A 24,047-nucleotide genomic window follows, 5' to 3' on the forward strand; every position below is an offset into this window, starting at 1 on the left:
GGCCAGGGTGGACCTACGTGTCTGAATAGACAGAGCTGTGACTCAGCTTGGGTGCTCCCATAGCAAGCTGCATGCTGTGGGGGAAATGAAAAGAAGGAAGGGCCCGCATCACAGAAGAGGGATCCGAGAAGAGGAGGATCTGGGCTGCTCTGTGCAAATCCCCTGCAACAGAGCAGGTAAGTAAAGATCTATTACCCACCTATTGGAATCAAACGGAAAGCAGTTGAGGGCTAATCTTACAGCTGAGCTATTACAAACAAGAGCGACCATAGACAAGTAGACAAAATATTCATTATTTTAGTCTATCTGACTCATTGTTGAGGTGAGTAGATATATCGGCTGGTGGAGGTGTACACAATTGTCCATAGAAGAGCACAGTGGTGATTTATACCTACGGATGTTCACTGATCAAGATTCTATATATATATATATATATTTGTATTGGGACTATATTTAGAGGGTCACTAAAGGAATTTTTTTTTTTTTTGCTAAATAGCTTCCTTTACCTTACTGCAGTACTGGTTTCATGTCCCCATTGTTCGTTTTTGCTTTGAAGTGGCTGTAATTCTGCTGTGATCTCCACACTTCCTGGTTGCCTGTTTCCTTATAACCACAGTACTGGGAGATTGGTGGTCTAAGCTGTCATTACTGTGTGTCTAAAACTCCTCAGAACCAATCAGATTCATTTTAAAAACAAAACACTGCCCTGGATTTGTTTGTTTTTGTTCTGTGAGTCTTCCCGACTCACCTCTCACCCGGAACTTCATGTATGTACCTTTAAAATCGAAAGTGAAACTAGAGGCACATTATATCATAGATTAAATTCAATTTTTAATCATTTTTAAAAGGAATTGGTTAACTTGTATGTCTCTATACCCAATAAACAGTCATTTCAGCAAAAAAAATGTTTTCCTTTAGTGACCCTTTAATGGAGTGGATTGTTTGAGTCATGAACACAGATTTGCAATTTCAAGAGAGTAGCGCTGCATTGTAAATATTTGTATTAGTTTTGGGCAAGTATAACATGTTTGTTGTTTTTATAGGGGGAAAAAAATAGACTTTTCATTCACTTTAAGCTGGGCAATCTGTTCATCGGTTACTTGAGCATGCACATCTAAAGGGGTGCTGGGGGTGTGTTCTTTCATATAATGCTGGTGAACAAAATGATTACTGGCAGAGAAATCTATTAGCTGTAAAGGGTGGACAGTAACAGTAAGGATCAGAAGGAGAGTGGATTAATGATTGAAATTATTCAGACAAGAAGTGAGGCCGGCTCAGGATAGCTCCTGCAGCTTTAAAGGTTTTTATTGTGGATATGCAAGCAGGCAACTGAGCAATACGTTTCAACACAGGGGAGGACTTTCTAAAGGAAGATAGATATAAGACACAAATAATTGTAGCTCTGTATTAGTACACATTTACTTGTATCTATTTTTACTGTCTGTAGTGCAAGTCCCTGAATGTGACTTGGCATCATCCCCTTGTGATCCACTTTTACAGCAGAGCTCAGATTGGGAGAAGAAGCGGCACAAGGGACCAGGCAGAAAAAGAAAACCGCCACTCCAGACAATGCATGAGCTATGAGTAAGCATCGGTTATCGATGTGAAACGCGTCAGCTCTGTTACCCCACTGTTTGGATTTTTTTTTGCTGTTATAGTTTTCGTTTTACTGGAATAAAAGGCACCATTTTTTACACTCTATTGGAGTGCGGCTGTCCATCATCTCCTCCCTCTTATTTACAAGGGACCAGGCAGTTGTACTGCAGTGCTCATGGGCTATCAAGGAATTTGTTAGACGGAAAGAGTAGAGGGACAGAAATATCAGCTCATCAGTCTGCGGCTTCTCCTTTTACTGACCAGTCACAGGTTGGAGAAGGAGCAGGACCAATATGTCTTTAACACCAGCAGAGAAATATCAGATCTCCTGCACTTATTAGACAGGGCTCTGCTGTGTGGCAGGGCTGTGTAAATTTCAGGACTGCATGGACAGAAGTACAAATCCTTTGACAGGTAAAACAGATCGCATGTATGTATTTCATATGTTTTTAACAATTTGGGGGACAAGCACCTATGATCCTTTGGTGATCTTGGTGAAGTCAACTAAACACACAGTGCCATGATGGAAGGACCAGGTCCAGCAGACCTATTTCTGTTTACAGCACCCATTGGCGCTGCCCCCGACGGCGGCCATTGGCGCTGCCCCCGACGGCGGCCATTGGCACGGCGCCCCTTGGCGCGGCCATTGGTGAAGGAGAAAATGTGCTTATTTGCAAAATTTTGCAACAAAGACGAAGGGAAAAAAAAAATGGTCTTTTTCAAAATGTTTGGTCTTATTTTTTGCTAAATAAAAAAAAAAAAAAAAAAGATGATTAAAGTGGAGGTTCCATCAAAAAAACTATTTTGCTTTAAACTGTAGCTTACGACTAAAAAAAGAAAAATAAATAAATTTTTATTTTATTTTTTTACTCATCTGGAAATGCCTGTTGCTATGCGGTCCCACGAAATCTGCCTTTTAAACCACCTAGGATTCTGACATCATATCCCTCTAATGCTCCTGGGAAATGTGTGTCATTTCCCAGGATGCAGTGCGCTGTCCAATTATCACTCCTCATCCAAGACTTCCAGGAAGTAAGTGCCTGTAGGCTTCACAATGCCCACAAGCAAAATGACAACGGTGTAGACATAGTTTATAAAACTATCTTTTTTGAATATCTATGCGGATCGGCGGCAGATTGTAAAATAGTAAGTGACCAGATTTATATTATGAAAACGCAGGATGAAAGGACATACATTTAAAAAATGCTAATTGTGGTTGGAACTCCGCTTTAAATACCACCAAAAGTAAGCTCTATCTGTCTAAAAAAAAAAAGTTATCTAAAATGTCATATGGTTAAAAATTGGCCTGGGCAGAAAGGGGATAAATGTTCCCAGTAGGCAAGTGGTTAATAAAACATTTCCATTGACTGCATTTAAAAACCCATCAAGTGGGGGAGAAAAAAGTAAAAGAAAAGAACAAAATAATTTAGGTCCTTACTGCTAGGCAAAACACTGACTACTGTGTTTCAGATTGGGGGCGGGTTTTGGGCACTATCAGAGGGCCACCCCCCTGGGAATACTTTTACTTTAGTTGTGCCAGGCAGGTGGTGACATGGAACCCATCTGTCATGAAGTTCTGCTGAGTTCTTCAGTGAATGGATAGAAGTATATTTGGTGATTTACAATGATATCCGTCCCAAGCAACTTGTCAGATTTTTTTTTTTGTTGTAGAATATGAGCTATAGATTAAAGGCGTTGTAAAGGTACACCTTTTTTTTTTCCCTAAATAGCTTCTTTTACCTTAGTGCAGTCCTCCTTCACTTACCTCATCCTTCCATTTTGCTTTTAAATGTCCTTATTTCTTCTGAGAAATCCTCACTTCCTGTTCTTCTGTCTGTAACTCCACACAGTAATGCGAGGCTTTCTCCCTGGTGTGGAGTGTCGTGCTCGTCCCCTTCCTCGAACTACAGGAGAGTCAGGAAGCTCTCTGCGTTGCATATAGAGAAAGCTGTATGTTAGTGGGCGTCCTGACTCTCCTGTAGTCCGAGGGAGGGGGCAAACACGACACTCCACACCAGGGAGAAAGCCTTGCATTACTGTGTGGAGTTACAGACAGAAGAATAGGAAGTGAGGATTTCTCAGAAGAAATAAGGACATTTAAAAGCAAAATGGAAGGATGAGGTAAGTGAAGGAGGACTGCACTAAGGTAAAGGAAGCTAATTAGGGAGAAAAATTTACCTTTACAACCCCTTTTTAAGATTTTTTTTTTTTAATTCTCAAAAATTGATACAAGCCATCTGGTTGGTTGCTATGAATTAAATGCCTTCTTGACCTAATTCCTACCATTGATGGTTATTTGTGTTTTCTTGTCTCTGCTCTGTAGGTGATTGTGCTGGAGAACAGGAAGCAATGTGAACTCTTAAAGATGAGGATCAGAGCTGCCACTGTAGATCGGAACATCAGTATGTTTAATCCTGTAGTCCTCAGGTATCTGCCTTTATTATTGGATGTTTTGTTTCTATTCTGTAAGTGAAAAAGGGACAATGGACTAGCTGATGAATCTCTCTTTAAGACTAAGGCCTCATTCACACAAAAAAGGTGCATGATGCCGTAAGAATCCAACAGACTCCTTTAGGTGGATGTACAGGTGTATGCAGATAGATGTGGTTGCTCTGGCTGTACAATGCAGTGATAGGTTGACTGCAGCTGTTTGTCAGTGGGAGGAATAGTGCCCAATCAGTGGGAGTATTGCTGCCCCATCATTGGTGTCAGTGGGAGGAATAGTGCCTAATCAGTGGGAGTATTTCTGCCCCATCATTGGTGTCAGTGGGAGGAATAGTGCAAAATCAGTGGATGGAATTGTTCCCCATCATTGGTGTCAGTGGGAGGAATAGTGCCCAATCAGTAGATGAAATGGTGCTCCAGCATTGGTGTCAGTGGGAGTATTGGTGCCCTACCATTGGTGTCAGTGGGAGGAATAGTGCCCCATTGTTGGTGTCAGTGGATAGACTAGTGCTCAAAGGGCCAGATAAAGGCAAGCAAGAGGCCGCATCTGGCCCCGGGCTATAGTTGGTAGACTGTTGCCCTATGTAATGAAGAGGAGGAAGTGCTTGTATTCCAAATCAAGAGTAGTCTCCTACATACATACAGTACGGTGAGTGAGCGTTGTCACCCTAGGACAGAAAGTGTTACTTGGCAGGATCGCCAGGTGAAAGTAAAGGTAAAGAAAACCAATGCTGCCGCCATATCTGAGAACAGGTAAGCTGCAATATTGTTTGATTTGCACTTTAATGGCCAGCTGGACATTGCTCACAGGTCACAAAGCTGATAGGGGGGATTACTATACATGAGTGTTGCACAACCATGGGAAATGTCGTCTTACAGCGACCAATGACAGTCTTTTTGCATTTATTAAATCCTGTAATGTAAATAAAATTGGCAACAAAATTCTCCCTGCAAAAGAGTAAAAACCTGTCCCACTGGCGCGAGCTGCTCTGCTGAAATCTTCCCTTAGGCCCCATACACACGAGAGGATTTATCCGCAGATACGGTCCAGCGGACCGTTTCCACGGATAAATCCTCTCAAAGAAATCCGCTGATTTCGATGGGATAGAGTGTACACACCATCCCATTGAAATCCGCGCGGAAATCCTCTGCCGATGACGTGTCGCGCCGTCGCCGCGATTATGACGCGGCGACGGGCGCGACGCTGTCATATAAGGAATTCCACGCATGCGTCAAATCATTACGACGCGTGCGGGGAATCCCTTTGGACGGATGGATCCGGTAAGTCTGTACAGACGAGCGGATCCATCCGTTGGAATGGATTCCAGCAGATGGATATGTTGTGCAGCACAACAAATATTCGATCTGCTGGAATCCATCCCAGAGGAGATTTCTCCGCGGAAACAGATCCGCTGGCGTGTACACACCATAGGATCTATCCGCAGAAACCCATTTGCTGGGATTTATCTGCGGATAGATTCTATCGTGTGTACGGGGCCTTAGATTCAGCGCTTTGCTTTACCAATCTGTCTCATTCCTTGTTGGTGAATCTCATTGATATGTATTTCTGGTTCACAGTAATCCAGCACCTCACATAATACAGCAATTACGGGAAATGCAGACTCTTAAGTTAAAGCTGAAGAAGGAAATGGAAATGTTAGAGGTAAGATGAGCAAGTTTAATCCTATAGTGGTGCTTTAGCACTATTCTGTAAACATTGCAGCTATGGTGCCCTGAATGTCACTTTTACCTGAAAGAAAACCTGTAATTCTCTGAAAATGTTATGTTTTAACCACATCCCTATAGCAAAATGACAGCCAGGCGGTGGCTCTAGCGTTCTGATCGCACGTCATATGACGTCCAGCAGAACAAGACGCTCGTGGCGATTGGTGGTTTAGTGTGTCGCTCCGACATACCCCACCTCCCATTATAGTAAAGCGCCTATGATGTAGGCTCTGTACCATGTGATCAGCTGCATCTGAGGGAGCAGAAGCCCTGCTTTCTGTGCATATGGAAGCAGGCAGTGTGGCTCAGAATCGAGCCAGAACGAGTGCCCCTACAGGAATGTTTTTTGCTTTTTGTGTCCCATTAGCAAGATTTCCCTTCACTTTCTGTCCTGGAGACAGGAGAATTCCACCAAAATGGGGGGAAATTCTGTATCTTTTTTTCCTTTTTGTTGCAGTTTCAGTGACACCTGTAAAATTTTGTATTATCATTTGCTATCAGTGGGTCACCGTGGGTCACAAATCAGATGAATCTCCCCAGTTGTGATGCATGCAATATCAGCAAAAAAAAACTAACCCTTCTCTACTCTTTATTTCAAAGTAGGGGGAAATACATTTTTACTTTAGATAGAATTGTACTTCTTTCTATTTTGCATATGGCGACTGTAAAGAGATCTCTGGTTTCAATATGGTTAGGGCTGTAGATATCATTATGGCACTTGTAGACCACATGAATAGAGGGTGGTTCCAAGCCTTAAGACTTGGGGCTCTTTCAAACAATTGCGGACCGTATGTCCATTTTTCATCCATTCGTTTTCAGATGAAAAATGGATATACATTGATCCCTATGAGATTGCGGGTGTCAGCGGATGAACATGCGCTGACACCCGATCTCATCCCGGTCCGCAATCCTCCGATTCTGCAGGCGGAGGAAAACCCTATTTTTCCATCCGTCATCGGATCGGGTGAACACGGACAGATGGTCCGTGTTCATCTAATCCCCCCCCATAGGGGAGAGCGGAGATCTGACAGGGCGGTCCCTTCACAGTGTGTGGGGATCAGCGGAGCGGTCCCCGCTGAGCAAGCGGAGGTTCGCGGGGCGTATCATCACGGATCCGTCCCATGTGAAAAAGCCCTTGCTGATTGTGAAAACTTTTTTTTACTTTATTTTTCCTCATGTTCTGATCAACATGTGTGGCTAAATTGAGAAAGAACGGTAGCGGCGAGGGGTGCAGATGATATGCAGAGGGCTCCTATGGAGCATTCTATAAAGGCATCAGAAGCCCAGGAACTCATCATTTTACCTGGCTATCAGCCCATGATTCCAGTGCAAGTGCCAGCCTCTGCCAATGGACCGGCCACCATTTTAAAATGGCAGCTGGGACTAAAGTGGTTAAGGGTTCAATAACATTTATCAAATATTTCTAACTTGAGTTTTTTTGTAAAACCAGTGGGTTTGATTCTGCTTTACGTTGACACAGAGCTTAACAGTAATGTCAATGTGTGTTTCCAGGCTCAGTTTGATGAGAAAATTAACTCCGCCAAAAGTGGTTTAAAGCTAAACAATCTCTCTGAGACTCCTTTAAACGGTCTCCAGAGCCCACCCAGCGACCAGGTGAGTGCATGATGTGTATTATAGAAGTTCCTTTTTTAAATGGATTTTGTTTGTATAATTTTTATGTTTTAAAATAGTTTGTAAAGCAAAGTTTTTTATTTATAATAAATACGACATAGAGATGTATTTCTATATAGATATGTTTCTCTCTCTCTCTCGATCTATAGATATAGATATATATATATATAGATATATATATATATATAGATAGATATATATATATATATATATATATATATATATCTATATATATATCTCTCTAATTCTCTCCTTGAAAAAGTATTCATACCCCCTGACATTTTCCACATTTTGTCATGTTACATCCAAAAACATTTGTAAGACGTTTATCATTTTCCTTCCACTTCACAATTATGTGCAACTTTGCGTTGGTCTATCGCATAAAATACATTTATGTTTTGGTTGTAACATGACAAAATGTGGAAAATTTCAAGGCACTGTACAGCAGGGACCGGCGGAGGGTATACAGTGTTCACTTTTTTTTTTTTTTTTTTTTTTTCTGGTAAGGGGAACACTTTAAAGCGGAGCTCCACCCTAAAGTGGAACTTCCGCTAATCGGAAGGTAGGTTTATTTTAACAGTGAGAGACCGAATAATAACAAATATCCATGAAAATGCATTTCAAAAAAATTATAAATTGATTTGCATTTTAATGAGTGAAATACGTTTTTGATCCCCTATCAATCGGCAAGATTTCTGGCACCCAGGTGTCTTTTATACAGGTAAAAGGAGCGGAGGTGCACTCTCTTAAAGCGGGGGTTCACCCTAAAAAAAAAAAAAAAAAAAAAAAAATTTCTTCTAGCATACAATTTGGCATAGTAGCGCGAGCTACAGTATGCCTGTCTTAATTTTTTTTTATCCCCGTACTCACTGTGTAATCGTACATAGAAGATTCCGACTGCCCACGGGGAATGGGCGTTCCAATCCAGACGGAAGGTGATTGACGGCCGGCTCTGGCGCGTCACGCTTCTCCGGAAATAGCCGAAATAGGCTTGGCTCTTCACGGCGCCTGCGCATAGCCAACTCCGGCTGTCTTCGGGGAGCGTGACGTGCCAGAGCCGGCCGTCAATCACCCTCCCTCTTGAAAGGAACGCCCATTCCCCGCGGGCAGTCGGAATCTTCTATGTACGATTACACAGTGAGTACGGGGATAAAAAAATTAAGACAGGCATACTGTAGCTCGCGCTACTATGCCGAATTTTATGCTAAAAAGTTGTTCTGCAGGGTGAAACACCGCTTTAAAGGGAGTGCTCCTAATCTCTGCTTTTTACCTGTATAAAAGACACCTGCCCACATAAGCAATTGATCAGATTCCAATCTCTCCACCATGGTCAAGACCAAAGAGCTGTCCAAGGATGTCGGGGACAAGATTGTAGACCTACACAAGGCTGGAATGAGCTACAAGACCATCGCCAAGCAGCTTGGTGAGAGGGTGACAACGGTTGGTGCGATTTATTTGGAAGAAACACAAAATAACTGTCAATCTCCCTCGGTCTCGGGCTCCATGCAAAATCTTACCTTGTGGAGTTTTAATGATCATGGGAACAGTGAGGAATCGGCCCAAAACTACGCAGCAGAATCTTGTAAATGATCTCAAGGCAGCTGGGACCAAAATAATTGTAACGCACTACGCCTTGAAGGACTGAAATCCTGCAGCGCCCGCAAGGTCCTCCTGCTCCAGAAAGTACATGTCTGAAGTTTTCTAATGAAAATCTGAATGATTCAGAGGAGAACTGGATGAAAGTGTTGTGGTCAGATGAGACCAAAATCAAGCTCTTTGGCATCAACTCAACGCGCTGTGTTTGGATGAGGAGGAATGCTGCCTATTAACCCAGGAACACCATCCCCACCGTCAAACATGGAGGCGGAAACATGCTTTTTGGGGGTGTTTTTCTGCAGAGGAGACAGGTTCACTTCACTGCATCAAAGGGACAATGGATGAGGCCATGTACAGTACTATCAAATCTTGAGTGAGAACCACCTTTCCTCAGCCAGGGCATTAAAAATGCGTCGTAAATGGGTATTCCAGCATGACAATGACTCAAAACACACAGCCAAAGCAACAAAGGAGTGGCTCAAGAAGCAGCACATTAAGGTCCTGGAGTTGCCCAGCCACTCCCCAGACCTTCATCCTATAGATGAAGGTCGGCCTCAAAACCCTAATGAATTGGAGAGGATCTGCAGAGGGGAGTGGGACAAAATCCCTCCTGAGATGTGTGCAAACCTGGTGGCCAACTACAAGAAAACGTCTGTGATTACCAACAAGGGTTTTGCCACCAAGTCATGTTTTGCGAAGGGTCAAATACGATTTGCATTTTAATTAGTGAAATAAGATTTATAACTTTCTTGAAATGCGTTTTCAGGATATATATTTTTTCTGTCTCTCACTGTTAAAATAAACCTACCATTTTTTCCCCCTCACTGTCGACTTGTCTACAACCAGCCTGTCGTGTTTTTCCAAAATCAGTGCCGCTGACTATAGCTGGCAACACAACTCTGTCGGCAGAACACAATAGCGCTTCTAGGAGGGATTCCCCCCTCAACGTTGACTTGATGGGGGGCAATCGAGCAATTTTCTTTCCTTCCACATGTTATCTTGTATAATTAGATTAGGGTTCCTATTTTTAAAGTGATATTTTGTTTTTCAGGCGCCACAAATTCATTCTCCACCAGATCAAACTCGACTCTCAAGTAGTCCTTCTCCAGGCCTTGTATGTGCTAAACCTGCCAGTCCTGTGCCTGCCAAATCTCCAGGGAAGAAGGGTGCCGCTGGTAAAAAGGTCCAAGCTAAAGAATTGAAGAAGGCTCCACCGTGTCCTGCAGCTGATACTAAATCTAAGAACCAACCCCCTGCTGCTTCATCCAATCAGGGGACAGCTGGCCAAGACAGAAAATCACATACACAGCCTGAACCAACGCTGCCATCTCCTGCGAAGCCCACATTGTTTGATAAGATCATCCACGAGCTTCATGATATCTTCCCTCGCTATAAGAAGTGAGTACAGGGGCACACGAACGCCATCTTGCTAGACAATGTTGGGTACCAGCGTTGTCCACCAGAACGACTCAATATGTTTGAGTACTGCATATTTTAAGTTAAGATCCAACTTTACTGTCATTTAACCACTTCCCGACCGCCTCATGTACATATACGTTGGCAGAATGGCACGGACAGGCACATGTACGTACCTGTACGTGCCTGCCTAGACGGGGGTCCGATCGGGACCCCCCCCCGGTACTTGCGGCGGTCGGGTTCCCTCGGGGAGCGATCCGGGACGACGGCGCGGCTATTCGTTTATAGCCGCTCCCTCGCCATCGCTCCCCGGAGCTGAAGAACGGGGAGAGCCGTATGTAAACACGGCTTCCCCGTGCTTCATTGTGGCGGCGTATCGATCGAGTGATCCCTTTTATTAGGGAGACTCGATCGATGATGATAGTCCTACAGCCACACCCCCGTAAAGTTGTAAACACACACAAAGTGAACACTAACTCCTACAGCGCCCCCTGTGGTTAACTCCCAAACTGCAACTGTCATTTTCACAATAAACAATGCAATTTAAATGCATTTTTTGCTGTGAAAATGACAGTGGTCCCAAAAATGTGTCAAAATTGTCCAAAGTGTCCGCCATAATGTCGCAGTCACGAAAAAAATCGCTGATCGCCGCCATTGGTAGTAAAAAAAAAAAAAAAATTATAAAAATGCAATAAAACTATCCCCTATTTTGTAAACGCTATAAATTTTGCGCAAACCAATCGATAAACGCTTTTAGCGATATTTTTTTTTTACCAAAAATAGGTAAACTAATACGTATCGGCCTAAACTGAGGGAAAAAAAATTTTTTAGATATGTTTTTGGGGGATATTTATTATAGCAAAAAGTAAAAAATATTGCATTTTTAAAAAATTGTCGCTCTATTTTTGTTTATAGCGCAAAAAATAAAAACCGCAGAGGTGATCAAATACCACCAAAATAAAGCTCTATTTGTGGGGAAAAAAGAGGCCAATTTTGTTTGGGAGCCACGTCGCACGACCGCGCAATTGTCTGTTAAAGCGACGCAGTGCCGAATTGTAAAAACCCCTTGGGTCATTTAGCTGCGTATTGGTCCGGTCCTTAAGTGGTTAACCAAGCTGGCCCTAACAGACTATTTCCTACACTAACAAGTGCGCCCGCTGGGGACACTGTGTAAACTGTGCAGCCTCCGCTATATACAGTATACAGCACTGTGTTCCAGCTGTGGGATCTAAACTTCCCATCCTATGTCCGCAAACAAACTTGGCTGAGTAGTACTCAGCCCAACTCATTCATAGGCTGCTTTATATTTTCGGAATGAACCAGTGGCTGGCCGGTCCACAATGGGCGCAAGGGCACCGCCCCCCCAGTTTGCACCATGTCTGTGGACGTGCACTGTGCGGCGCACCGGACCAATGGGTTTCTACCAGGTACGTGACCACACCCTAAGACCCCAATTGGCAAGTTTTATAAAGCACTGTGCCCCGAGCCCTCCCACCCAAGTGATGTTCCTTCAGCTGCGCATTTGTTCCACCACTACAGACCGGTTCGCTAATCTGACCGAACAGCGGCAGCGAACATCTTGCAACACCCAGCCACGTCTTGAATTTCAGAATAACTTTTGCAATAAAGTGAGCGTATATAAATATAGTATATTGACATCTGTGATGCTGTTTTAAAGTTACATTTTAAAAGAAGCTGGACGCCAGCAGTAGGAAGGTGGTGGAGGCCATGTTGGTACACCCCGCACTGCTTAGTGCTAAACCTATGGACTTTCCAAATTAAACATCCAAACGGCATCACAGATGTCAATATACTATATGTAATTATATACGCTCACGTTATTGCTAAAATTACTCTGAAATTCAAGCCGTAGCTGGGTGTAGTAAGATGTCCGCTGCCGCCATCTGACTGCAGGTGTTCTGTCAGATTAGCAAACCTGATAGCGGTCATATACATGCGCAGCTGATGGAATGATTCTTCTGTTACCTAATCTGACAGGTTCGCTATTCTGACAGAACACTGGGTGAAGACAGAAGCTGCGGCGTCGGACAGTCCAGAGGGGGCCCCGCTGGAGGGCCCCCTCCCAAAATCCTCCAGCACCTGCCACTGGAATGAACACAGAGACCTTCCTCTGATTGTCAGTGGCGGAGAGGTGGGTGGGAACAAATTCCCCCATCCACACAAGCGAAGTGAATGAAATTATGTCTAAGGGCCACACCTACTGAATTTCAGAGTTCTAGAACTTTGGTTGCAACTTAAATTGTTTTGCCATTGAAAGCGATCACATTTAGCAGTTCACCACCTTAGGAAATAAGAAATTGTAGACATTGGACACTGTTAAGATAGGACCTGCGCACCTGCTAAGAGGATGTCGGTAAGATAAACAGACATGAGCTGCGATCTCGATGTGACTCCTGAGCCACTAGTTGCAAGTCACTCTTGTACCCGCCGTAAAAGTAAGACCAACCCTTCATGCTGATTTTGTTTGTTTCCCCATGCAGGGCTGAGCTCACCGCCTTCATCAAGGACTTTAGAGTTCGAAATAATGGGACTCTTTCTGGGCTCACACATGAAGATATCATAAGTAGAGTCACTGAATATATACTGGACATCCAAGCAAGGACTCCAGCATCACCATCAGCAGTGAGTAGATTCACTTCTGGTCGTCTTAATTCTTCTGCTGCTTCAGCTTAGCATTGTGTGGTCACTGATGTCTTCTTGCTCTTTCATTTGCTGGTGTCATCTGCTTATATAGATGTTTTATCTTATATAGACCCCGGCTGTATTTAAGGCAGGAGCTGCCATGCCTCAGACACTTTCACCCCAGTCTAAGCACCCATGGAAAGTGGTCAACTTGACAAACAAGAACAAGTGGCAGAATGATTTGGAGGTATGGACTTGCATACTGTATGTGTGATACCCCTACTGTTGATGTTTCTTCAATACGAACTTACCATGCCTCATTCAGCGATGTCTGTTTAAAGACAGGCATCTTTTTAGAGGCAGAACTTTATCCACTTGCAGACCACAATACAGTATGAATATTTACATTGTAGCTTTCAAGTGGTATACGGGGATGATGCCTGCAGCTACAGGCATCATCCTGGTATTGTTTGTTTTCTAGTAAAAGCCATTCTAGCGGCTAATTAGTCACTGGATTGCTTTTAAAGGGGTTGTAAAGGTAATTTTTTTCCCCCTAAATAGCTTCCTTTACAGTCCTTTTGCAGTCCTCCTTCACTTACATCTTCCTTCCATTTTGCTTTTAAATGTCCTTATTTCTTCTGAGAAATCCTCACTTTCTGTTCTTCGGTCTGTAACTCCACACCGTAATGCAAGGCTTTCTCCCTAATGTGGAGAAAGCCTCTTGAGGGGGCGAGCAGGAGTGTCAGGACGCCCACTAACACACGGCTCCTTTCTCTATCTGCTCCTTTCTCTATCTGTTCTGACTTGCCTGCTCGCCCCCTCCCCCCTCAAGAGGCTTTTTCCACACCAGGGAGAAAGCCTTGCATTACTGTGTGGAGTTACAGACAGAACAGGAAGTGAGGATTTCTCAGAAGAAATAAGGACATTTAAACGCAAAATCGTAGGAGGACTGCACTAAGGTAAAAAAAGCTATTTGGTGAATTTTTTTTTACCTTTACAACCCCTTTAAAGGTGGCGGGAAGAGTAGTGCCCACCGTTGCACCTCTGGGTTCTCCATCCCACCGGAGAACCCGAAACTGAAACCAGGTGATGGGTCCTTGATCATCTCTATTGTATTAGGACATCCTTTTTTTAACCAGGGTGCCTTTGAATATCTTCATGGGTGCCTTGGCAAAATGCCTAAAAATTGGTTACAATCCAATGGCTCCGATTGCTCTTACAGGCATCATCCTGGTACAACCACTTAAAATCAAGCGACGTACCGGTACGTCGATTGGCAGCAAGTGGTTATAATAAGTGTGCATACAGCACATCTGATTGGCTAGCACTGCCACTCCCTCCCCCAAGTACCGGGAAGCCTATTGTTTAAAAATATTACTAATTTGTTTCTTGGAGTAAAATCTTTGCAAATGTAAAGAAACTCCACCCTACCTTACTACTTGTATATAATCCCTGATTATTGTTCCTGTATGTAGATTAAAAAAATACATACTTACTAGTCCGCCTTCCAGCTTAGAGTTGTTCTTTGTAGCTTTGCTCCCGAACGACCATCTTAGAACAATATCCTGAGCATGCTCAGATACGCTGTGGGTTTCCTGCCAGGTCTACAAAACCTGGCAAGAGACCCTCAGCCTGCGCATGCAAAAATCACAGGAACCCCACCATGTACACAAATTTCTTCCAGTCTATGGGAGTGCTAGAGAAGTGCAACATGTCTGCACATGTGTGGGGTTATCGCAGGATTTTCCTTATACGCAGGCACGCCAAGGATCTCTGTCAGCTCTTAAACATGCACAGTGTATCTCATGCATGGAATATGCCAAGACTTGAAACTGGATACGTCATCCTGGGGATACAGCAAGCAAAATTGTAAAAAAAAAATAATAATCCAATTGTTTGAGGGAGGTGGGAGGAGTCCAAGGGGGGAGGCTTGTTTATGTGTGAAGATCGATTTTAATTCTGTTTTAACTGTTGTATTGCCTCTGACAGTCTTTTAATGAAGACCCCTGTATAATCTGTCACGATGAGCTGAAGCAGTCTCCCGTGCACAAGCTGGACTGTGGCCACTACTTCCACAAGCATGTAAGTGTCTTTTGTTTACCCAATTTGGATCCGGTGGTTGTTGATTAGAAATCACATGATGGTTCCTTTCCTTGCCGCTGTACATATTTTCATTGCTGCAGATTGGATATAGTGGGGTGCATAGCAATATCAGAAGATTGTAGGTTGTTACAATAATTGAAATTATAAGGTTAATAATCCATAACTTAAAATGTTTGTTAACCTAAGAAAAAAATCTGCAGATCCTGGTCCCTTAAAGCAGATTACACAGCACAGTGCTTGTGCCGTGTAATCTGCCCCCCTTTAAACTTAAAAAAAAACATAACTTGCCACGTTCTGTATGCCCTCTCTAAACAGACCACGAAAATCAGGGCTGCTGCGCCCTGATCACTGTGGTCTGTTTGCGTCCCTGCATCATACATATCTGTCCCCTCTGCTCTCCTCTCTCCCCCTTCACCCCGCTCATCCTGCCTGTCATCCCCCCGTCTGTGTCTGTCCCTGCCCTCCCGCCGCTATTCTTGTAAAATAAAAACTTTAAATTATCACTGCCACCCTCTCTATTAGAGGCTGGAATAGCAAACTGTGTCAGTTGTTTTAAAAAAACTAGCATTCTAAATACCTAATTTTGAGCTGTCTTCAGGCCGGTCACATGACTCGCGGCAGCTTTACAGCTCCGATACAAGGCTTCTGCGCAGGAGACGAGCAAAATCGCGTGATCTCCACGGCTGACGTCAAAGGGACATCATGGCCCCTCCCGCAGAAGCAATCCATCGGAGCTGTGAAGCGTCCATGAGTCATGTGATTTGCCAGAAGACGGCTCCAATTAGGTATTTGGAACACTTGTTTTTTTAAAACTACTGACACGGTGAGCTATGCCAGCCTCTAATAGACGGGCTGGCATATTTTATATAGATGGGTTAACAAAACCTTTAAAATAGGATGTCGTTTTATCTGTTCTAGTTACAGTGGAACCTTGCGTTACGAGCATAATCTGTCAAGGAGAATGCTCGTAATCCAAAGCACTCGCATATCAAAGAGTGTCCCCATAAAAGTCAATGTAAAAGATAATTCTGCATTCTATGGCATGCAATACTGCATGTGGCCAGAGGTGGGGGGGCGACAGAGAGCCTCGGAAATACTCGGACAGCTCGAAAAGGCTTGGAAACACCCAGGAATGTTTTGAGTATTTCCGAACAACTCCAAACCGTTCTGAGTGTCACCGACGCCCCTGCACCTCTGGCCAAATGCGGTACTCTACACCCCATTAGCTTGAATTCTGCTTGTTTTGTGAGACAACACTCAGAGTCAGGATTTAAAAAATAAAAATTGCTTGTCTTTCAAAAATGCTCGTTAACCGCGTTACTCGTAAACCGAGGTTCCACTGTATATTGGGCATAGATGGCAGCTAGGAGACAAAGGTCGCCTGCCTCTACCATAATTAATGAAGTTCCATTATAATCCGCATACACAGAAGTGTGCTTCAAAAACACCCCTTGATAAGATTATAAAGGTTTAGCTGAATGTATGATCTATAAAGAGAAAATAAACACCGTTTTTTATTTTTCTGTACACACCCTCATTGTGATGACTTTTTTTTTTTTGTTTTCCTTCGCAGTGTATTAAGACGTGGCTGAACACACAGAGTACGTGTCCAACCTGCAGAGAGCACGCTCTGCTACCAGAAGACTTTCCTGTCCTGGCTGGGAGAATGAGGACCGTATAACCACAAAGTACTCCCCGTAAACCCCGACTTGTGAATCCTTCTGATTGCAGATGTCTAGTTACACACCATCTTTCTTTTCTGACTTGGATCGCGAGAAGGGCGTATCTTGTGATGGCTTCCAACTGCGCTCTTTATTGCCCAGATCTTCCATTGTGCTTTTATCTCGTTATCAGACAGTATTCCTTTTGTGTGCAGTTTTTTTATTTTTGTCAATGGGGGGACCCAGCTTCACAGTACACAACCTAGTGTTACATAGGTCGAAAAAAGACACAAGTCCATCTAGTGTTATATTGCTGCCTACTGAAGTGGGCACTAGGCACATAAATAATTGCTAGGGACTGTAACTCCATTCTATAAAACTGCTTTGTTTCACTTTGTGAACTCAAGGAGTACCCTTCCCCTTTTTTTTTTTCTCTTAAATCTGAAGATTTTCTATTTTTTATCCTAATCAAACAGTACAGGACACAGGCAAAGTGTTCATAGACCCTGGGTTATAGACTCAGGGAAACAGCCACTGGGAGTCTGGTAAATTTTAAGCCAGATATTGTCAGCCAATGAGCACAGGTTTTGCAACCTGACGTTCCTCTACAATGGAATACTGGTGTCTCTCTACAATGGTCCTTTCTTTTTTACTTACCAGATAGTAGACATGACATTTTTGTTTTCGTTTCAAGTATTTTTTTTGTAACGAATTTCAACAAATTCTTTCTTTCGGAAATGTTTCCAAATATTCAGAATTTGTGGAAATTCAGAAATCCGTAAATTTGAAAATACGGAAGAACCAAAATCTGAAATAACAAACTAATAATGTAACTATTACTAAAACAATAAATTGTAGGTATTGGAATTTTCCTATAAAGTTGGCTGTTGGTGAATGTAACGAATACAAATTATCCGAAATAACGACTGCCATATCTAAACGATTGGAACGTAACAAATTACTTTTTATTATTATTATTTATTCATTTATTCCGTTCCATTTGTTTAGATGGGGCATTCATTATTTCGGATAATTCGTACCTTCAGATAAATACTTAATTTGTTAGGTTCACCAACAGCCAAATTTGAAAGGAAATTCCCATACCTATAGTTTATTATTAGTTATTTTTTGTTTTTTCTTTTCGAATATTCAACTTTTCGGATTTTCCAATATTCAAATTTTAGAATTTTCCAATATTCAAATACCAGATAGGCACCATTATATCCATAACAAAACTAATAGCGGCCTGGCCCTCTCTTCTCACTTTTTTATTTGTATCACTTTAAGATGATCCTGTGTCGGCACCATGCAATTATTTGCATATTCTGAACAGGCAGTAAAGTACAGGACAAGCTTCCATTCCCCTCTGTAGCTATAGGCGCTGTGGGGAAATTAATCATCAATGGTCATGAAAGAGGTGCTGAAATCTACACTTGTTTTTCCTTTTTACTTTTCATTAGAGAGCCCTTTAACCCCTTCCCATCCACCTTGGCATCCCTTTAAAAATTTCAGAATGCCTAATGGGAAGGATCTGTGATCCTGTGAGTGCTGTCAATGGTCACATGATCGGAAGCTTGTTCCGCCAGCTACACATCTGTAGTGTGGACAGAGGGTTGTCTTCAATGGCTCGGCCTCTTTGCTGAGAACAAAAACTTTCAGTACAAAAACATCGGCCGCCCCCCCCAGCCACACATGTGTGGCCTGTGGGCCTTAAAGCCAACCCTTGTGCAGGACATGGATGTAGGGAAGAAAAAACATGTTTACTAAGATTTTTGGATAATTTTCCTGGGTCGCTGTTGATCAGTGTATGTGTTTGCAAAGAAAAAGTTCAGTATATCTCCGCAACGCATACGCATTTCCCTATGTTTTTGTCCCACTAAAAATACGCTGTAAGCACAGGAGTTTTGATGCTCATGTCCATTGTAGGCACTTTTGGCTGATGACACGGGTCAGCATGGCCACCCTGACTGGTCTGTGGCTACACAGCCCCATACACAACAAACTGCGATGTTCTGTGTGTTCTGATACCTTGATGTCAGAACCAGCATGAACTTTTTCAGCAATTTGAGGTACAGTCGTTCTTCTATTGGATCGGACCACATGGGCTCCCAACATGCATCAATGAGACTTGGCTGCTCATGACCCGGTTTTCCTTCCTTGGACCACTTTTGGTCGGTCCTGACCACTGCAGACAGGAAACATCCCACAAGAGCTGCAGTTTTGGAGATGCTCTGACCCAATCATCTAGCCAATTCTGCCCTTGTCAAAGTCTCTCAAATCCTCATGCTTGTTCTGCTTTCAACAGATAACTTCAGGGACAACATGTTCACATGCCTAATATATCCCATCGACTTTCAGATGCCATTGTAACGAGATAATCAATATTCACTTTACTGGTCAGCGGCCATAATGTTATGACCAGTGTACACTTTAAGGCAGGGTTTGACAAATTTGCTTGGAATCTAGGAGCCAGCTAAAAAAGTTAGGAGCCAGAAAATGCGCCCCATCCCGACGAGCTCACGCACAGAAGCGAACACATATACGTGAGTAGCGCCCGCATATGTAAACGGTATTTAAACCACATGTGAGGTATCGCCGCGATCGTTGGAGCGAGAGCAATAATTCTAGACCTCCTCTGTAACTCAAAACATGCAACCTGTAGATTTTTTTAAACGTCGCCTATGGAGATTTTAAAGGGTAAAAGTTTGTCGGCATTCCACGAGCGGACGCAATTTTGAAGCGCGACATGTTGGGTATCAATTTACTAGACGTAACATTATCTTTCACAATATAACAAAAAATTGGCATAACTTTACTGCTGTCTTATTTTTTAATTAGAAAAGGTTTATTTTTTTCCCCAAAAAGGTGCGCTTGTAAGACCGCTGCGCAAATACGGTGTGACAGAAAGTATTGCATCGACCGCCATTTTATTCTCTAGGGTGTTAGAATAAAAAATATATATAATGTTTGGGGGTTCTAATTAGAGGGAAGAAGATGGCAGTGAAAATAGTGAAAAATGACACACATTATAATTGCTGCAATGCCAATGTAATGTAATGCCAACGGCCACCACCAGATGGCGCCAGCTCACAGAAGCTTCCGAAGAGCTTGGGACTTCACAAGGCCGCAAAGCCGTGGCCTCAATTACCGGCCGTCGCGGACCCGCCACGATCGCGAGGTGGGGGCGCACGGAGACGCAGGATCATGTGCCTCCGTTCGCCCCCACCTCCCCCGCTGCGGCCGGTAATTCAGGCCGCGGGTTCGCGGCCTTGTAGGCCGCAAAGCCGCGGCCTCAATTACTGGCGGGCGCCAGGTCACAATTTCTTGTCGCCGATGCGACCTGGCGCCTGGATATTGTCGACCCCTGCTTTAAGGTAGAGTCACTGATTGGATGATTTCAGCCAAATTTCTAAGCCAGATATAGTGTGTTCACCTGTGAATTATGGGATAAAGTTTTTATTTTTTTATGTTTTTGTTTTTTTGCGTGATATCAGGCACTAAAAAGGACGCAATACTTGTAGCCATACAATAAATGTTGATTGAATAAATATAGTTAAAATAGATAGCAGAGCATGGCTCATCTATTATGCACATGATTTAATTGGTGATGTTTAGTTTTTGGTTCAATGTTCATTATATAGTTTTTTGTGGCATTCATATTTTCCTCCTCCTTGGCGTTGCCTGACCAAAAAGATTTAATTTTGTTGAAGATGGGGGCGCTTGCTGTATGGTTTGCACTTGGCACCACATTTATGTTCTTTACCAATGGCAATAGGCAGGGCTTTTTTTCAGGGGGAACTTGGTGGAACTCGGTTCCACTACCTCTCGCTCGGACCCTTTGGTGCCTGCTCACCACAATCACTTGTAAACATAGAAGTCTGGTTTCTGAGTTTACAAGTCACGGCTCTGCACTCTGTGTGTAATGCAATCCTGGTATTTAATGCTCATTAGAGCTTACAATCTAGGAGACTATAGATACCGCCAGCTCAGTTCACTAAACGATATTGATGGTCACTGGCCCATAATGACGGTTCCCAGTGAGGTCGGCGCAAAATCTGGGGCTTGAGCCCATAGCAGCAGTCACCAACCTTTTCACAGACGCAGCTTGTTACTTGCCACTGTCACCTGCCACTAGATGTGGATTGTCACTTGCCACGTCACCTAATGCAGATTATCACTTGCCACGTCACCTGCCACTAGATGTGGATTGTCACTTGCCATGTCACAATATTCAGATCGTCACTTGCCGTGTCACCTGATGCGGATTGTCACTTGCCACCGTCACCTGCCACTAAAGTGGATTGTCACTTGCCACGTCGCCTGCCACCTAATGCGGATTGTCACTTGCCAATGTCACCTGCCAGTAGATGTGGATTGACACTTGCCATGTCACAATATTCAGATTGCTGCGTCACCTGCCACCGTTTGCAGATCGTCACTTCACCTGCCACCGTTTGCAGATTGTCCCTTGCCACGTCAGCTGCCACCGTTTGCAGATTGTCACTTCACCTACCACCGTTTGCAGATTGTCACTTCACTTGCCACCGTTTGCAGATTGTCACTTCACTTGCCACCGTTTGCAGATTGTCACTTCACTTGCCACCGTTTGCAGATTGTCACTTCACTTGCCACCGTTTGCAGATTTGTCACTTCACCTGCCACCGTTTGCAGATTGTCCCTTCACCTGCCACCGTTTGCAGATTGTCCCTTCACCTGCCACCGTTTGCAGATTGTCCCTTCACCTGCCACCGTTTGCAGATTGTCCCGTCACCTGCCACCGTTTGCAGATTGTCACTTCACCTGCCACCGTTTGCAGATTGTCCCTTGCCACTTCACCTGCCACCTTTTGCAGATTGTAACTTGAAAAATAACCTTCCACCAGATGTGGGTTGTCACTTGCCATGCCAGCCAGTGCCACCAAATTTGCAATGTCACAGCATTGGTGGCGGGATGGCAGAACTAGTCTATTTAGTGAGGGCAGGAGATGCGGGCAGTTAGTAAGAGATGTCATTTCTATGCTCTCCACTGCACCTCTGACATTGAAAAGACCTGTGTTCTGAAAAAAATGAGCACCCACACTGTGAGGAGCGGAACAGAGCTGATGTTATCTCTCTGCTCCCCGCTGCACATCGCTCTCACATAGAAGTGACCCGGCTGTGAGGGCGGAAGAGCAGGGATGTGGAGCAGGCAGAGAGAGATGATGTCATTTCTCCTTGTCTGCCTGCTCGCCTCTCTCCTCTTATCCGCCTCTAATTTAGCCCCCGCCCGCCACAACGGCAACCCACTGGCTAGGCAGGGACCCTGCAGCATGAGACTCGGGGCTATGGGCCCCAGATATGGGGCTATAGCCACCCCCTAAAAATGCCTCTACTGCACTCGTTCACAGGTAGAGCATTGCATCTCTCCCGCAGGCAGTTGGCAATACAATGTTAATGACACCCCCAGATCGGTTTATAGATTGCAGTGCGGACTGTGAACTTGCACGGGAATCGGTTTGCATGGTCGCGAACACAAAGTCCCTGCACTTTTTACGTGCAAATCCAATGCGAGTTCAGCCATACAACTGTATGGCTGAACAGACATCACATGTGATTGGCACCTGCGGTGCGGGTGCGAATCGCATGTGATGTCTGAGATCGCACTAATCTGACCCTAGGCTTGGTTCAGACTGCTTTAAGTAGTTTAGTCTTGGCTCACTTCTGCCACTTGCAGGAAACCCCCTCCCCCACATTGCATCGTGACACAGAGGAGTACTTTTTGGATCTTTGGCATGTATCTTACTGCTTAAAGTAGAATTACACTGCATCTATCTGAGCACCACAAACACTATTTAATTCATTCTTAACCACTTGCCGACCGCCACATACAGTTTTATGTTGGCAGAATTGCACGGACAGGCAAATCGGCATATATATATATATACACGTCCCTTTAAATTTCCCGCCAGCCGCAAGCTCCGCCGGTGTCCCGTGATCGTGCCATGGAACTGCAGAACGGGGGGGGGGGGGGGGTGCCTATGTAAACAAGGCATTTCCCTATTCTGCTTAGTGACAGAACACTGCTTGTCTGTCTGATCCCTGTCATCAGGAGCAGTGATCAATGTCGTGTCACAGTAAGCCCCGCCCCCACGTAATTGGAATCACTCTCTAGGACACACAACCCCTTTCCTCGCCCCTTAGTGGTTAACACCTTGTCTACCAGTGTCTTTTACACAGTAATTAGTGCATTTTTATAGCACTGCTCGCTGTATAAATGACAATGGTCAGAAAATAGTGTCAAGTGTCCGATGTATTCATCATAATGTCGCAGAATACATATCGGCCTAAACTAAGGAGACCTATTTTTTTATATATATATTTTTTGGGGGGATATTTATTATAGCAAAAAGTAAAAAATATTCCTTTTTTATTTCAAAAATTGTCGCTCTATTTTTGTTTATAGCGCAAAAAATAAAAATCGCAGAGGTGATCAAATACCACCAAAAGAAAGTTCTATTTGTGGGGGGGAAAAAAAAAGTTTGGGTGCAATGTCACACGACCGCGCAAGTGTCAGTTAAAGCCACGCAGTGCCGAATCGCAAAAGGTGCTCTGGTCATTTGGCAGCCAAATGGTCCGGGGATGAAGTGGTTAATATTCAGAGCAAGCTGACTAACCCATCCATCCATCCATGTCTCAATGCTTTATTTTGCTGACAAATCATCTTGAAAAATATCTGATCTTAAAATTCTCTTGGCTAGGCCGTTTACTACCTACATTGTGACAAAGTATCATTTTTTTTACATTTCGATGCCTGTATGGAGTTTGCATGTTCTCCCTGTGCTTGCGTGTCTTTCCTCCGGGTACTCCGGTTTCCTCCCACACTCTAAAGACATGCTGGTAGGTAAATTGGCTCCTGTCTAAATTGGCCCTATTATATGTATGTATGAATGTTTTTGATTGGAACTTTAGATTGTAAGCTCCTTGAGGGCAGGGACTGATGTGAAAAATTGTCCACGCTATACAGGTGCCTGTAATAAATGACTGCAGCAGAGACCTAGGAATGCACGCTTGTGCACAGTCCTAGTTCTCAGTCTGATGTGGCTTCATTTGGTCTGAGCATCTAAAATATCAGGGACCTTTTGCTCCTGGGAAAAAAAAAAGTTAATTAACTGGACCAAGTTCTGTTTTCTGCCACCTAATCGTTACACAGCTAGGTATTGAGTAGACTGTATAAGAGAAGATTACAAAGCTG

The 24,047-nt window shown here is 43.7% G+C and overlaps 1 protein-coding gene across 1 annotated transcript in view; it reads left to right on the forward strand.

Annotated features, from left to right (window-relative positions):
* The window catches only part of TTC3 (tetratricopeptide repeat domain 3), a 181,810-nt gene extending 164,068 nt beyond the window's left edge, over positions 1 to 17,742 (forward strand). Inside the window, exons 40-47 of the mRNA XM_040338963.1 lie at positions 3,920 to 4,023; positions 5,620 to 5,704; positions 7,279 to 7,380; positions 10,046 to 10,392; positions 12,912 to 13,053; positions 13,184 to 13,300; positions 15,043 to 15,135; positions 16,730 to 17,742. Coding sequence (XP_040194897.1) covers positions 3,920 to 4,023; positions 5,620 to 5,704; positions 7,279 to 7,380; positions 10,046 to 10,392; positions 12,912 to 13,053; positions 13,184 to 13,300; positions 15,043 to 15,135; positions 16,730 to 16,837 — 1,098 coding nt within the window. The 3' untranslated portion in view covers positions 16,838 to 17,742. The remainder of the gene's footprint in view (positions 1 to 3,919; positions 4,024 to 5,619; positions 5,705 to 7,278; positions 7,381 to 10,045; positions 10,393 to 12,911; positions 13,054 to 13,183; positions 13,301 to 15,042; positions 15,136 to 16,729) is intronic.
* The last annotated feature ends 6,305 nt before the right edge of the window (positions 17,743 to 24,047 follow it).

This window comes from Rana temporaria, chromosome 2, assembly GCF_905171775.1.
Source record: "Rana temporaria chromosome 2, aRanTem1.1, whole genome shotgun sequence".
Taxonomy (NCBI): Eukaryota; Metazoa; Chordata; class Amphibia; order Anura; family Ranidae; genus Rana; species Rana temporaria.